At 33.5% G+C, this 18224-nt stretch overlaps 1 protein-coding gene across 7 annotated transcripts in view; it reads right to left on the bottom strand.

The window, feature by feature from the left end:
• PIAS2 (protein inhibitor of activated STAT 2) overlaps positions 1–18224 on the bottom strand; it is a 94211-nt gene that overhangs the window by 21963 nt on the left and 54024 nt on the right. For all 7 annotated transcript variants that reach the window (XR_452464.2, XR_003621962.2, XM_007197204.2 and 4 more), the window contains 4 exons: positions 14741–14875; positions 12399–12504; positions 10899–10972; positions 4291–4451 (listed from right to left, as the gene is read on the bottom strand). Coding sequence is in view for 5 of the 7 variants with exons in the window: in XM_007197204.2 (XP_007197266.1) it covers positions 4291–4451; positions 10899–10972; positions 12399–12504; positions 14741–14875 (476 nt within the window). In the remaining 2 variants the exon portion in view is untranslated. The remainder of the gene's footprint in view (positions 1–4290; positions 4452–10898; positions 10973–12398; positions 12505–14740; positions 14876–18224) is intronic.

The following is an 18224-nucleotide window of genomic DNA, read 5'->3' as shown; positions in this document are numbered from 1 at the left end:
ACGCATTTAGTAAGGTTTCAAGATAGAACATACAAAATTCAACTATATTTCTATATAATACAACTAAAAATATAAAAAAACAATACCACATCAGAAATATGAAACAATGGGATAAATCTGACATAAAGCATACAAGACCTATATACTGAAAACTACCAAACATACTGAGACCTAATTAACTAAATAGATATATATCATGTTCATGGATCAGAAGACTAAATACTGTGAACTCACCCTTAACTTATCTATAGATTCAACATTATACAAATCAAAAACCCAGATTTGTTTTCTAATTGACAAGCTGATTCTAAAATATGCAATGAAATGCAAAAGATCTATAATTGTCAAAATAATTTTGAAAAAGAATGAAGTTAGAAGTCCCACGTTACCCTGATTTCCAGACAGTGCAGTACTGACATATAGACAAATCAATGGAACAGAATAAAGTTCAGAGATAAATCCACATATATATGGCCAACTGATTTTTGAAAAGAAGGTGCAAAGGCAATTCAATGAGGAAAATACAATCTTTTCACCAATGTGGCAGAACAACTGCATGACCATATGCCAAAAACAAAAATGAAGCTAAAACCCTGCTTCTTATCTCACACCATATACAAAAATTAACATGAAGTAGATAACAGATCTAAGTATAAAATTAAACTATAAAACTTCTAAAGAAAGCAAGGAGAAAATTTTTGTGACCTTAGGTTAGGAAAAAATGTCTTAATATGATATCAAAAGCACAGTACATAAAAGAAAGCCTTGATAAACTGGCCTTAATCCAAGAACTTTTTCTCTTTGAAAGACACTATTAAGAGACTGAAAAGAGGAAATGGCAGAAAACATTAGCAAACTACAGATCTGATAACGGACTTACATCCATAATATATAAAGAACTATCAAAACTCAGTAATATGAAAAACAAACAACCCAACTGAAAAATGGGCGAAAGTTTAAGCAGTCACTTCACCAAAGATGACACACAGATGGCAAATAAACACACAAGAAGATGCTCAATACAGTCATAAGCGAAATGCAAATTAAATCCACAATGGGGTTCCACCATATACCACTAGAATGTCTAAAATTAAAAAAACTAACCATACCAAATGTTGATGAGAACGTGGAGCAACTGGAACTCTCATATACTGCTAGTGGGAATATAAAAGAGTACAACCACTTTGGAAAACAGTTTGGTAATTTATTAAAAAATTAAGCATACACCTAGTATGTGACCAGGGATTCCACTTGTAAGTACTTACCCCAGATAAATTAAAACATCAGTCCACACAAAGACTTGGACATGAATGTTCTTAGCAGCTTTATTTGCAAGAACCCAAAACCAGAAGGAACGCATCGACAAGTGAATTGATAAACTGTGGGATATCTGTACAATGGAATGCTATTCAGGAATAAAAATGAACAAACTATTGGTACATGCAGCAACGTGGACAAATCTCAAAGCAAGCATACTGAATAAAAATAAGCTGGACAAAGGAAGCAGACACTTTATAATTCTATTCATACAAAATTCTAGAAAATCCAAAACAATCTATAGAAACAGAAAGCATATCACTGTTGACTGAGGATACAGTGAAAGAAAGAGATTAGAAAGATACATGAGAAAACTTCAGGTAGGACAGATATATTCATTATCTTATTGTAATGATATTACAGGTGTATACTGGGTCAAAATGTACCAAATTGTACACTTTAAATATGGGCAGTTCTTATACCTCGATAAAACTGATAAAAACGAATAAGGAAAAATGCTACCTTCATTGGAATATGTAATACTTTAAATATGTATTTTCCCTAATTATATGAAAAACATAATTCCAATCAAAATCCAAACAGGACTTCTTTGTGTAATTTAAGGATGCTTTTATTCAAGTGAATATGGCAAACTGTAATAACAGTCAAGAAAATTCTGAAACATATGGCCTAAGAGATATTAATGAATAACAGAAATCCAATAATTAAAATACTTTTGCACTGGCCAATACTTTGATCAATGGCACAAATACCAGTTCAGAAATGACACCTGAGTACAAAAAATGTTTTAAATGATGGAGGCAGTGTCTTAAGCCCATGGGAGAGATTATTCATTACGTGTTGGTGAGATTACTGACCAGCCTTCAGGTGGAAGGGTGGAGTAATGGGATCACCTATTCGCTACCCTAAAGTTTCTCCCCTATCCCCAATTTTTTCACATAGTTCCATTCTTTACCTTCATAGCACTTAACACAATATGCAGTTCTTTGCTGTCTCCCACTCTGGAAGTGCTCTGCTTACCATTTTAGATCTAGTATCTGACACACAGCCAGTATTTAATAAGTATTATATTGAATGAATTCATGAAGGAATGCATGATGGAATAAAGAACCGCATGAATGGAAGGGGAAAAAAATATATAATCTTAAAAGTACCTGACAAAAAAACAAGTGAATGCTCATATAAAATCTTTGGGACTTTATAAAACACATTAAAGACAGAAAACCAAAATGAAGAGACAGACTTGATGGAATAAAAATTTAAAGTTTCTGAATGAGAAAAATATCACAATACAATCAGAAGGCAAACTGGGAAAATATATTTAGCACATGTAAACAGAGAAATTAATATTCTCAGTATATAATGAGCACTTATAAGTCAGTGAGAAAAAGATGAACCACACAGGAAAAGAAACATTAAGAGGCAATTCATAAAAAGTGTTATAACAACCAATATATGGATGAAGATAATAATTGATAATTATTGATAACTGATAATTCTTACAATATAAGAAATAAAAATAAAAACAATTAAGATATCTTTTCAACTAGGAAACTAGTAAAGACATTTTAAAAATAAGATTTAATATGACAAGCTTGGTAAGAAGACTGAGAAGTGGGCTTCCAATACACTACTGGCAGGAGAGTGAAACGACAACTAGGAGAGTAAAATCGTTTACTCCTCCTGGGAGGCATCTTGGTAATAAATAGTAAAAGTCTTAAAGTTATATATTCTCTTTTATTCAGCATTTCAATTTCTAAGAGCTTAAGGAAAAACCCATAGACATAAACGAGCAAACAAAAGCTTCAAAAATGTTCATATCACAAGGTAAAATAGAAAGAGTGGCAACCATGTAGGCAATAATATTGGGTTGGCCAAAAAGTTCTTTTGGGTTTTTCCGTAAGATCTTACGGAACTTTTTGGCCAACCCAATAGGAAAAACAAACAAACAAACAACCGCTTAAATGATTAGTAGTGTACCCACAATGGAACATCAAGTATTTAGGAAACACACCCTAAAATATTAACGGGCAAAGGGACATGACATATGCAACTTAAATCTCAAATGGTTCAAAAGGTTTCTGAAAATAGTAATAATCATCATCTCTTTCTCTCTATATACAAACATGCACACACCAAAAATACCTACACATTAAGAGGGAATGTGACAAAACAAATACGGCAGAATGTTAACAACTAACACATTGTGCTACAGTGCAACTTCTTGCTAAGTTTGAAATTATTTCAAAGTAAGTTAAAAAGTAAACGTTTACAGAGAAAAAAGTCCCATCACTCTTCACTGTCTCATTCCTCTCTACAGTAATACTCTTTTCAAACTGAAAAAAATGCCAAACTATCTTTAAAGATCTAGGATATTTTTCACTCTATAGAGTGAAAATCATGATGTATATACACATCATTATGCAGAGAGTGATTTCAATCTTTTTAATACATCAATAACAAAATCATCACCATAGGGTGGGATGTTGATGATTTTTATTTTAATCTTTTAATTAACTGTATTTCCTAAATGTTAATAGGGGTGCATGGATGATATATGCAATATGTTTTAAACAGTGTTACAGGAAAAAAAGGGTACCTCATTTACTAATAATTAGTTTATATAATTTTCCTTAATTCTGACATATGCAATATGACATGAGAGATAATGCTTAAGCGTTTGGGCTCCAGAATCAGAAAAACCTGGAAGTGAATTCTAGTTTTAAACTTACCAGCTGCGTAACACAACTCTATCTACCCTACCACTTGCTCTGCGGTTTTACACAGACCTGGTTGCTCTTCAAGAAGTTCTAGGTAAGCAAAATGACATCACTAAGTGGATTTTACCCTTTCCTATGGACAATGAAATATGATCATGAAAAGCAAAAAGAAAAGGAAGCTACTCACCCTCTTGTCCCCAACATAAATAATATTATAAAGATAAAAGGGCCACTAACTACAGTTTAGAAATAAGATTAAGTATAATTAAGTATTATGTTGGGATATACTTACCCGTCTAAAATTAGACTTTCATAGGCAGCTTTTTTGTCACACACAGGACAAATCCAGGTGGGCTTCTTCTCATTCATTTGCAGATAAAGGGCAGCATCAAAGCACTGTAGATGTGTACAAGTCACTGCACGGCATGGGATTGTCAGCCTCATTTTTCCTAACTATAGGACAGGGAAGACAACATGGGAAATCATTTCAGAAAAGAGAACAAAGCCTCAAAAGTCATAAAAACGTGAAGAAGTCATACGAGACTAACAAAATGAAAAAGAAACTAAAACCAGAATTTATTTCCATCAAGATTGCTATATATTTTATTTGTATTCACTGAAGGACCTATAATTTTTAAAAGACCATCTCACTTTTTGAAAGTAGGTAAAACTTGTAAATTTACAGGTAGGAAAAGATATATATACAATGAAAACATGTCTCTTTCTCATCTCTTCCCCTATTTAGAGGGAACCACTGTTATCCATCTCTTGCATGTCCTTTCACAGATGTTCTATGCATAATCAAATGTGTATTTTAAAAAACATTTTCCCAGATATGGTGGCATGCAATTCACACAATTCTGTACTTACATTTAAACTGTCTCCAATCTCATCACTACAAATAATGTTGCAATAAATAGCTATAGGATAAATTCCTAAAAGTAAACTTTTTGAGTCAAAGAAAAAGTGTATGTGTGATTTTTGTCACAATGACAAACTATCTTCCACAGAGGTTACCTACTGATTTACGCATATACATGTATTAACGTGCTTGGTTCCCCTCGACCTTGTCAATATAGCGTTATTGAATCCTTTGACCTCTGCCAATCTGATAGGTGAAAAATACCCCACTGTAGTTTTGGAATACACTTCTCTTGTTATAAGTGAAGTTGAACTGCTGCTGCTGTTTTTTGTTTTTTTTTTTTTACTTCTAAGGGTCATTTGTGTTTCCAAGAACTGTCTATTCATAACCTTTTCTCATTTTCCACTTGGTTATTTATCTTCGGTTACCTATATTAATCAGCCTCATGTATGTGATATGAATTGCAAATACATTTTTATATACTTTTTTTCACTTTTGTATAAGCACATATGTTGATGTTTCAATATACTCATATAACCTAGTACTCTGTTCAATTCTTATTCCAATTGGTAGAGGAATACCAACATCAAGACATATATAACATCCAGATTAGATCAGATCAAGTTTTTCTGTAGAGCCTTTTGAACCTCCCTGTATACTCACTCCCTTTATAGAAAAGATCTCAGTTTATAACCAGCTCTCTTATTCTGATAGAAAATCTGTTTCTCCCACTACACTCTAAGCCCCACAAGGTCTATGTCACTGTTCACCGCTGTAATCCAAGTGTCACAACACAGTACCAAGCACGCAGCCTATGCTCAGTATTTGTCAACCAGACGGTAGAATGAATGGAGAGAGTGGGTAAGGGGCAAAGAGAAAGAAAAGGAAGAAGGAAAGACTTCTTTATTTGCATTATAAAGTCTAGAAGAAGTCACAGCTAAACTATAACACTGTTAACTCTGCCTGAGGGGTAGGATTTTTAGAATGTTCCTTTTTTTTTTTTTTTGGTTTATCTGTAATTTCTTTCTGCTAAAATGAACATTTGGTTATTTTATAATTTAAAAAGAAAATAATTATCCAACTCATCATTATAGCAGTAACTAATGCTTATATAGTTGTACCTACATGTAAGGTATCACGTTGAATACTTTACATTAATCTTCGTGACACTTTACATTTTAACCTAACAACTACACTATACCGTTGATATATATTATCCCCATTTTCTAATGAGGAAATAGGCAAAAAGAAGCTAACTTGACTAACATTACAAAGTTAGAAAGTGGCAGAGTCAATATTTGAACACAGATGCTCTAACTCCAGAGTCCGTACTACCTCTAAGTGTCTAGGATTCTAAAAGAGATTTTGGAAGTTACAGTGATTCATGCAAGTATGTGGCACAATTTAACTATTTAAGATGGAAAAAAAGTGAGAAAAGAATGTGAAGCACACATTCTCAAGGATCATGCCTGCAGAGTATCTGGGCTCTTCTTTTTTTCTGGATAAAGGTTAGATAATCACCTAATTTTATGAGAAATATATAAATTGTATTTGCATATTCTTCAGGTTTTTATTTATCCATTCTCTTTCAAGTCCTAAGTGCAAATATTAAAGTGATTTCCAAGAGGGTGGTAAATAAGACAGCTACATTTATGCTCCAAAATTAGCAATAAATCATAATACAATTGTGAATGCAAAAAAAAAAAAAAAAGAATGTGAGGCAATTTCTCTTCTATGATATTTGCCTCTATATTTTCCCTTCCTTTAATAATGAATTATCCCTTAAGTAATGTAGAATCTTACAGCATGCTAAAGACTTTTATGTAAATTTCATACAATTCTCATAATAACCCCATGACTCCAAAAGGACTAGTATCTATATTTCTATTTCTGAAATGAAGATGCTGAGGCTACAAGAGGCTAAAAACAATACAGTCACTAAGATGCAGTTGCTAGAGCTATAACACAAATCCAAATGTTTTTCACTTTCATAAAGACATTCCTAGTTTTACATTATACATGGCTGTAGTTTTTGGCTTTACTTATCTACCTTTTCCTACTTTGCTAAGAGTTTTTGTTCTATAGGAATGGATGTTGACTAAATATCTATTTAGCACCTAATGAGATGATCAGAGGATTTTTTTTTCTTTTTCAATTATTATTATAGATAATTTCAACAGATTTTCTAATATAAAACTATATTTGCATTCCTAAGAGGCATCCCTTTGTTATCACATATTATCCTTGAAAAAGAGTACTGGATTCTACTGGCTAGTGTTTTATTTAGGAATTTTCCATCATTGTTTTTTTTACATAATCCATGTTGGGAAACAACCCAAATAATCACTAAAAAAGGTTGGAAAAAAATAAGCTGTACCATACCAATTCAACAAAATACCTAGAGTGGTTAAAATCAGATCTAGACATATTAATATATTTAAGATATACCGTTAATTTAAAAACAGTAAACCACTGAACAGTATATATAGCACAATACAGTTTTTTCCAATAAACATACACATGATTATAAACAGAGTTAAATCTAGAAAGATATCATGTTATTTAAAATGTTACTTCTGAATAGGTTTTAGTAATTTAAAATTTTCACTTTTGTTTATTTGAACAACTGTATAATAAAGTAGGTATTATTTGTCAATTTTTTGGATTTGTTTCTTTAAAATAATGCTCTATCTAACTCAAACTACTATGGTTTTTTTAGGCAACCAGTTCTCAAACTTTTGGTTTCAGAATCCCTTTACACTCTTCAAAATTGAGAACCTCCAAGAGCTTATATGCATGTAAGTTGCATTTACCAATATTTATTGTATTAGAAATTAAGAGACATTTTTAAAACACAAGAATACACAAGAACACATTCCATCAGCCATCAGAGCAACGACATCAGCCCCTGTCAGGTAACCCCTATCAAATACCACTGTCTACTCATGAGAGAATGAGAGCAAGAAATGGACAAATTGTGTCCTAGTATTATTATAAAAATAGTTTTGACTTTCTGGACCTCTTCAAAGAGTCTCAGGGATCCCCAAGTACCCTTGGGCCACAATTTGCAATCTGCTGCTTTTTTCTTTTTCTTCCTCTTCTAGGCCATTCTCATCTCTCCTGTAACTGCTTTAGAATTTCCATAGCATAAAGAAACAAAAACATTCAGGACTACAAAAGTTGCTGATCCTAAATTTAATGCTACTCTAGTGTCTTACAAGAGCTAATGAACATTTCCCAAGTTAAAAAAGCATTTATTACTAACTGGCAAAATCTGACCGATTTCCTAATACTAATTATGGAATGTTAATAAGAAAAGATTTGAATGTGCTGAATTCTATTTAGTCAGATGATGGCACTGTTTTGAAATGTATTGATTTTATGAATAAAATGGTATCTAACACTGTAATGCAGCTTTTTTTTTAATCAAATATTAAGCAGGTAGTATCTAAATTGATTTTTACTTCATTATAGACTAATTAGTATCTGTCTAAAGAAAGAGTAGGTATAAGCAAAAATGGCTCAAATCAGTGGTTCCAAACTATTTGTAGAAGCAGTACCTTTTTTTAAAAAAACTTGAGTCAGAATCAAACAAGACATAAAATCAAACCTATTTTTCTTTTCTATCCTGGGGCACCCACCTAGCCTACCTCTGCAGGACAGTCCAAAAATCACTAGCTAATATCACTAAGATGGAACTCCGATGTAAAATTCAGATACTGTGTTCAAAATTTTAATTATACACACTCAATCAGATCCCTCTTCAACAGCTGTCGTAAAATTACCTTCCTTAGGTCCCAAGGACAGAGGTTTTGGACTGTGCTCTCACTATCCAGATTCATGTCTACTTCAAATCACTTTACAAACCATATTGTGAAATAGAACACTTCTCCCACCACCTTAAGCTATCATTTTCTCTCATTTTTGCCTAATTAACCCATGGTTCACCACTTACCCTTCCAAACGCCCGTGATCCTTTTTTTCTTCTCCGTTTCCCATCACCACCCCAGATCCTGTGTTATTTCCACAGTCAGCTGGCTACACTCCATCCATTCTGCTATCTTCAACTGATACTAGTATTGTCTCTGCCTCTAAAACTACTTTCATCATCTAACTTCTGTCATCTATCTGTTAAATTTGATCAAAACACTTGTGTTTGGTTTTCTGATAACATAGATCACATCTTATCGTTAGCAACCCAACGTTAGGTTAACACTAGTATAGTCTGAAGAGTACCATTCACTCTTTTCTTAGAAAGTGCTCTGAAAAAATCAGGTAGGATGAATACTGAGGAAAGCTCAAAAGATAGTCTCAGAAACAGATCTGTTTTCACTTGTAAGCAGAGAAAGAAAACATTTAATGAACTTAAAACAGAAACTTGTTACTTCATTTCTTCAAATAATTGAAATGTTAATTTTCTTAAAACTGTCAGTTTTATTAAAATTGACACATGTGAAAGGAACTACTCCCTATTCTTATATAGAAGAAATCCTAACCACGCCAATATACCACCACTTTCACTATTTTGAATGTCCAAGAATCCAATAGTTTGGTTATTGTTTTGTTTTGGTTGTTGTCATGTAGAACAGCACAGTGTTTGAAGGAAAAAATGGAAAAAAAATTTAAAAACCAGTTCCAAGACAGTAAGACTTACAGAAAATGGAACTATGCAAACTGTACAACTCCTCAGGTAAATTGTGTAGAAGCGCTTTCTTCCCGATAGAATAGTTTGACATACTAAAACAAAAAGGTGACGTGAGTTCCCTTCCCAAATAGTGGCTGTGCTTAGAATATAGCCAGCAATGAACATTTGCTGAATATACTAGGGTTAAACCATAAGAAACTTCCAATATCCAAACTGTTTTTGACCAACAAAATGGCAATTTCATGTGTTCCCATTTAATATCAATCTTAACATGAGAAGGAGGAAAAGGTACTGTGAAGAAATGAACTCAAATGAACTCATGCCCAGCTTGTGAGTAGAGGAGGTCCCAAGCCCCTCTAGGGCCCCTGCCACCACCTCAGGGCATTAATGTCCTCCTGCAGACCTTCTCTGTGTTTCATAAACACATGTTCCCGATTTCGAAGCAATCCCAATTTCATGTTAAGTCTATCCCTTTTCAATAAAGGTAAGTTAAAGTTAATGATAACAAATAATAAAGCTTTAGAAAGAAAGATATCTGCTTTCCCAAATAGAGGTAGACTCATAATCAGGATATTTATAGTTTTGGCCCCATGTGGCAATATGGTACATTGTCTTATAAGAGAACTGGAATAATGTCAGAAGACCAAAGTTTATATCCTTGTTCTACTACAAACTAACTGTGTGATTTGGGTTAGCCAACCCCTTTCAGTCTCAGGTTCCTCATCTGCAAAATGGGAACAATTCCATACAGGCTTGCTAATAAGACAATATAAGGAGCACATAATAGGAACTCAACAAATTATTCCCTTCTCTGACACAATTCTCTTTCCATTTAAAAAACTTTATGTTTCTCACAATGGTAGCTGGTCACCAAATGCCTCCCCCCCACAACTATATTATAAATTCCTAATTCCATACTTTTCTCATAAAGTTCCTCTCATCTGGAAAGGGTCCCCTCCAAGAGTAGTGATTTTAAAGAAGCCTTCATCCACTATTCCTGACCTCGCCTATCAATTAGCATTTATTAGGTCCTAATAACTTTATTGCTATTTTTCAATACCGTTTATATTCTGATAAAAGGAGCCAACTCTCTAGATATGTTCAGTATTAGCTGTGGATTATCTATAATTAACAGTGACAGATTATTCTGAACCTAAAGCTCTCTTTCCCCTTTGATGCAATATCCTTTTACATCTCTTCTTGCTTAGTCATTGCCTGAAGAACGTTTGCATTCTTTGGAATTATAATGCTTAACCATGAAGATCCCTGAATGGGAAAACGAAAAAAGTTCAAAATTCTATAATATACCATTCATTCACATACTTACTTTCATAGGAAAATTAGTAATTTATAAACAGTAAGATGCCCCAGAATGTTTTGTTGCTTTACTTACAGGGCACATCAAGGACACCCGAAGGCTAGTGGTAGCAATTTCACTATCAGGATCCGCGGTAAGTTTTTCTTTAACTTTAGAAGGAGGGAAAGTCAATAATAAAAACACAGTTTAAAAAATTAATTGTGACATATGAACAGAATTATAGAAATATATATATCATCTTATTTAAAGTTTCCCAAACACTTCAAATAGATCAAGAAACTACAAAAACAAAACAAAACAAAATATTAAGTATTAATGTATTGAAAACACAACCATACTTCCAGTATTAGGTTAAAGAATTACAAACTTACAAACTCTAGATGACATGTTTAATTGAATTTTTAAAATTTCTTTTTAAAAGTAAAATTGCAGGTGAGGAAGAGTTTCAAAGCAGAAAGCTGTTTAAGACTTAAGAACAATACAACAATTAGGAAAGGAACTTGGAAGGCAGCTATCCTCTGAGCTTCAATGCTTTTCTAAAACACATTCATGACTGTTTTAATTTGGGAGTACTGGTAATTTCCAACAATTGTTAAATTTGTGAACAGAAAAGGTAAAATATTCTTATACTTCCTTTAACTATTGAAAACTACTATGGATGTGGGAATGTCTGTGATCTTAATCATCACGTAATGTATACAAGTTATTGTCTATACAAGCTAATGAAGACATACACCGCCTTCAGATGCCTAATTCTCAACACCACGATAGGGAGAACAGTACTGGAAGTAGAGACAGTGGAACCTGAGTGGGGTAAAAAAAACTATGGAAGAGCTTCCACGGCTTTCAGCTCTAGGCAGGAAGATCAATACTGTACTGTTTGAGATAAGAAATGGCTTGAGTATAAGAAACAAAATACCATTTCAACAGCCCTGCTTGGTTCCCTTTTCAACCTATAGATCCTCTTCTCCTTTCTGGTTCATTCAGTGATATGGGAGGTAACTGGGAGAAAAATATTCTCTTTCCCCCCCAAAAAAAATGTCTTGTTCAATTAACTTCAATTACTGTACTGAATTATTTACAGTTTGGGTTAAGACTTTTTTTCCCTACCTATTATTATACAGTATGAAAGCAAAGTACAAAATAAAACATCTCAGAAAGCAAATATTATTGTTGATGGATATCAACATTTCTTTTGCAAAAAGACCTTTTTTAGTTAGAAGTTTTTAAATGTACATCACACTACACACCGGAGGTTTTGAAGACTTGTATTCCTATTTTCAAGTCAACGTAGGCATCAAAACTGCCATCAACCTGACATTTACCTAAATAACTTCTTATGAAAAGGTGAAAAATCAGATTAGTTGAGATTTAAAATTAATCCTCTTGGGAGTGGTTTCTAAGAGAAGGGCTTTTCAATTCATATGGCTCCATTCTTAGAGTATTTTTAATTCATAATTCATTTTAGGTTTCTAATAATTGTTCCCAAATTGTTCCTGTATGGAGGTATATGTGAGGCTTTTAAAATTTCCACTTAAAGCATCTCATATGCTCAGTCTTACAAACATTACTTACTTAGTGCTCTGGAATGATCAGGGTTTCTAATACCTTTCATTTTTAATCTCTGTAATAACATGGCTGATGTGAGCTGTCGTACAAGATATACAGACATGGAGTAATTCTACAAAGAAAGATAATCTGTATTAAAGATGAGAGATAATAGTCTATTTACATAAAACACTTGTCTAAGAAGCTCTGGTTCCTAAAACTAACATTCAAAATAACTTCCACAGGACGGTCAGTGACTGGGAAGGGAACAAAATCAACTCAGCTACTTTAGGGAAGATGAACGCTTCATCATCTCAGTGATTGAGATATTTCTCAATCACTTATAACTTTAAAACATCTATGTGAAAGATAAAATGGCTCAGATCAGTGGTTTTCAAACTGTGTTTCTAACTTAGCAAAACTGGTGCTTTAGGGGCCACCATGGTATAAATGAGAATGCGCTCTCCCATGCCCACTTCTAACTAGAATTTTCTGTTTTTATGTAATGGGGCTCTCATAATATATTCATTGAAAAATGAGTTCCACTGCAGAAACAAAGTTCAAACACCTGTGGTCTAAATTAACACTTCACATCCAGAGTTCCACAGTTCTAATTCTGGCAGACACTTGTTACATGGCCTTAGGCAAATCACTCATATGAACCCAAAATCAGCTTTTGAGAAAAAATTTGACAATTAATTCCTGTTCCCAAACGGGCATTTTACTAGGGAAGGGGAAGCTACTACAGTATATAAGACACATGAAGAAACTATAAAAATCAAAAAGACGAGGCCAGAAAATAATAGCATCCAATCCCATACTCTCTTAGATCTGGCACAAAGGAATTTTCATTAGCTATTTATAAAGCTATGAAGAGATGATATACAATTTTACCTAAATGCTAAAAACCTACTTTACCATTTCATTACATTCATTCATTCAATCAATTCTACAAGAAATAAAATACTTTTAACAGTTGCCAAACCAAATACTTTAAATATCATTTTTAATGTCCTGTAACAGTCCTTTCAAATATCTGAATACCCACTATAGTGTGCAAATTTAAGTCAATTAATCATTATAATTGCAAGGAAAGAATATTATTCCCATTATGTGGCAAAAAAAAACCCCACACCTGTCAGGCCTTCAATGTCTGCAATCTTTTACTCAAAAAATCTGTAAGTTCATAATCATTTCAAAAAGATATACTACTCTTCTGTTCAAATTCCTCTCACTAAGCTTTAAAGCATTAATACTTGCTCAGTTAACAATGTCCCTTATATTTGCATATAACACCCATTCTCGAGATTTTATTTATTCTTTATAATAAGCAGGCCTCAGGGAATTAAGCAATTTGGCCAAAATCAAACAATTTGCCAACTTGGGACTAAGCCAAGATTTCCCAAATCCTTATGCAGTGCTTTACCACTGTACATTCAGTTCACACAAATAAAAAATATTAGGGATCAGTGTCTTATGATAAAAAAAGTTAGAGTAAAAATTCAGAAATGAGAGCTCAAGAGAACAATCATTAAAGAGATCCTAATGTCTGTACAGTCAATACAAAAATATTCTTTATATCCGGCTCTGCAATTACCTTGGTGATAAAACCAAATAATTCTGGCTACAAACATGACTCAACTTCTCCATCTACAAATAGAAATACTATCCTTTATTTCTATGAAACAGCAACATTAAAGCTGATGTTCAGAAGTTAACTGAAATCTCTTGCCATTCTACTATTTCAGTTATATAAACAAGCAGTTCTAAAATGGAAATCCCTTGTTGTATTAATCAGTATCTCATAATTGACAAAACGCATTTTGAGACTAAGCATAAGCAGAAACCCAGGTTCATCAACCTAAAAATACAGAGGAAATAATATAAATCTAAGTAAATATTTTCATATGGATGCCCACATGTTATCTGAAGTATCAGCTGTTCATATACAGGCTGGAAGAGATTATTTCTAATCACAACATGAGTACATTTAACCAAATGTTAATCTTCTCCAAAGCCTGAGAAAGCTTTCTTTGTTCCTCTTCAAAAATATATAACATTACCCCAAATTCCCAGTTTCTTAAAATACTACTTAAACACACATAAACACAATTGTGATTAACCATTAACTTAAGAAATACTGTAATGATACTTATTTCCTTTCTAAGAAAATAAAGAGATGATACTCAGGAAACCTTAAAGTTTTAACCTTGAAAATCTCTGCATCTCTACCCTGAACTGAAAATTACTGCTTTTTGGGGTTACAAACAGAAAACTGAATGAGCTGGAGCTAGTAGCCTAAGAAAAGACAAAGTAAATCAACACCTAGTGGGAACACTTTCATGCTACCCAGAGAAAAAAATCTTTACCTTTCCAATTTCTGACGCCCAAGAAATGGAAATCTGGTTTGGCACAGCTGAGGATAACCTAACTAAAGATGTAATATTCAAAGGGCGTCCAGGGCGCTTCTGTTCAATCCCATTTTTAGGTGGTGGTGCATAGCCCTATAACCAAGAAAGAAAAATAATCTTAAATTCTCTGTAGAGGAGCAAACATTTTCTCCAAGACGAGTACAGTATCTTGCCTAATTTCAGTCGCACTTAATTACTTTTGTTTTATCCTGGAAATCACATAGTCCTCACCCTAAGGTCACCGACCCAAAAGAGGAAAATGACCTTTTAAAAATGTTACAAAATATTTCACAAATCCAGAAAAATACAACAAAAAATCCATGTTCCATTAAAATTAAAGATGCTGAGATCTTGCCATACTGACTACGAATTTTTTTCCTTTTTTTAAACAATAAAGTTGCACCTCTTTACACTGATTCATCTTAGGAGCTCTCATTCATTCAAATACTAGGGGTGAGAGAGGGAAAACGAACTCTAGAAATTAAAAAAAAAAAGCAGATCAGTGAATTTCAAAGGAATTATTAAAATCTTCTGAGTGATAAAAACGCTCTCCACTGTCTTCTCTCCGAGTAGAACAGAGATTGCCATCTTTAATACCAGGTCACGTTAACAAAAAAGAATAACCAATATTTCAATTGGCATTGAATTAGCTTGATGGCTATAATAAAACTGCTACTTATATATTTTTCTATTTTTTCTAGTCATTAAGTATTTGTTTTAAATAGTAAACAGTCTCACTTTTGATTTCACAGTACATCCAATTCTCAATTACCACAGGACTTTTCAGTTTCTGATTTTCAAAACCAATATATTTTTTAGAAAATTAAAATTTCTTAACTGCGAAAACATCTACGTATTGAAAAGCACACACCATATTTCATTGAATCTAAGATGACAATGATGCAATTTATGTACCACTGAGAAGGAAAAAACAGTAAGTAAGTTAATGATACAACCTAATGTACTTTTTTTCCTGCATACATATCAAGAAAACAAAAGCAAAATGAACTGGCTAACATATTCCTTTAGGATATACAGAAGAATCTTTTGAATCGTTTTTTCACTGTCATCAATGCATATGTTTTCCACATGATACTCTCCTATATGCCACCAAGAGCTCGAGCTAAAAATACTTCTTAAAATTATATTCTACTCCACAAATATCTCTCAGATTTCCTTGCAAGTCACCGACACCCTTAGACTAACTGCAAGTGTTAATGCTGACACACCCTGGATATTAAGAGAACAAAAATTTCAAATAACAGCCAGGATTCACGAACCTTCCTCGAAATGTCCTCAAGTCACTTGTTGACTGAAAAACCGATGAAGGGCAGTTAACCAGTCATGCCATGGGAATAATAACATCAGGGCTGTACAAGTGCAGGCAACAACAATACATTACAGCTGCCACCTGATCATCAGAAACTGTTAAGACACCTCTGCATTTTAAAGATGTCAAAAATATGCACCTTGGTAACAATGAGATACAGTTTTGGTGGTATCACACAGCAGAGCCTAGGAAAACAGTCTATCGCACTAGGGAACACCTTTTGCTGCCTTGTAGGAGGTAGGATAGTGATTATTAAGTGTGAATTCCCATGATAACTTGTAATCTACAACTTGCAACAAGACTGAAAATCATTGAGAACTGTCTGAGCAGAGGAATAGAAGACAAAGAGAAGAACGTAAATAACTTTCATTACACTATGGAAAAGGGAAATTGTGTGTGCGTGTGTAGAGGAGGATTATGCCCATCTAAAGCTGTTCAAGTGAAATAAAACAAAGAAGCAAACTCATAAGAAAGTCCTCTTATAAAGACCAGGAATTGGTTCAATGAGCAACACACACAAGGAATATCAACACCAATATCTGGGTAACTGTGCATGAAACCACTGTTGTGCCTGTTTTGGGCCTGAAAGACAATTCTGTCTTCTGGTATGTCCACTAGTACGTTAACCAAATGAAAATAATGGCACAGGGTGTGCCAAAATGATAAAAACTCATCAACTAGTTAGACAATAAACTCTCTAAATTGGAATTTGAGACACCCAGCAACAATGTCGTTAGTTAATTTGAAAGAAGAGGGCAATAGAAGGGAAGAGAATAAAAGAGCATATAAGAATGAGGTGTTAGCAAATTCAAAACCAAATATGGTACTAGTCTTATTCACTGAAATATTTTAAATCTATTCTCTACCCCACATGACTAGTTTAATTTCATTGGTAATTCTGAGTTATCTGTACACTTATATTCTCCCTCTGACCAACAGTATCACCTCCAGTCAACCATCAGTTACCTGATTATTGAGAACAGGATATACAGTTGACCCTTCAACAACTCGGGGGCTGGGGCACTCACCCTCCACACAGTTGAAAATCCAAGTATAACTTACAGTCAGCCCTCTGAATATTCAGTTCCTCTGTACCTGAGGCACATGCAATACTGTAGTATTCACTACTGAAAATAACGCAGTATTTGGACCCGAGCAGTTCAAACCCATGTCGTTCAAGGGTCAACCACAGCTGGAATTTTGTAAAATGTAAAAGCTGAGCCTTCACATATTTCTAACAATTTTCCATATCTAAAGCAAAAATAAAATTAAGTTCATCTGACAGGAGACCTTTGGAGTAAATCTAAGGCTTTCTAAATAAAGGCTGCTGGAGAGCCATTGAAAGATTTTTTCATCAGTCTCAACCTAACATTTCAACAGAAGATATACCTAAAGAACCTTTTCTGTTACATGCTCTGACAACATCCCATCTACTTGTAATTCTGACAAAAGTCAACAGTGTTGCTCCTTTAACATTTTCCCCCTAATTTTCTAATTACCATTACTACCTTAATACTACCAACATATTTACTATTTTACTTTGTATTATAAAAATTTTCAAACATACACAAGAGTAGAAAGAACAGTAAAGTACCCACCAAACCACTACAATTATCAACATGTTGTCAATCTTGTTTCATTTGCCTCTGGCCCAACCCAAGCCCACCCCAAAATACATAACCCCCCCCCAAATATATACCCCACACATATACACATTTATTTTTGCCTGAGTATTTAAATGCAAGTTCTAGACATGCCATTTGACCCATACTTTTATATGCATCTTTAAAAGACCTTAAAAAAAAAAACAGTATCACGACCTTAATTTAACCATAATTTAAAAAATTGCCTATCTACTTTATATTCCAATTTCTCAACTGCCTCAGAGATGTCTGTTACCTTTTTATTACTGAAACTTTCAAACCTATACAAAAATAGGGAAAAAAGTATAACAAACTCCCATATACCTATCATCCAATTCAATAATTTACTTATAAGCAGTTTTTACCCCCATCTCAGATTATTATATAAGGTATCCCAGACACATTACTTTATCCATACATAGTTTGGTATATATGATGTCCTTTTACAGTTTGAATCGGAATCCAAACT

This window comes from Balaenoptera acutorostrata, chromosome 13 (assembly GCF_949987535.1).
Source record: "Balaenoptera acutorostrata chromosome 13, mBalAcu1.1, whole genome shotgun sequence".
Lineage (NCBI taxonomy): Eukaryota > Metazoa > Chordata > Mammalia > Artiodactyla > Balaenopteridae > Balaenoptera > Balaenoptera acutorostrata.
The sequence above is the reverse complement of the archived record's forward strand: the minus strand, read 5'-3'. Positions and strand labels throughout refer to the sequence as shown.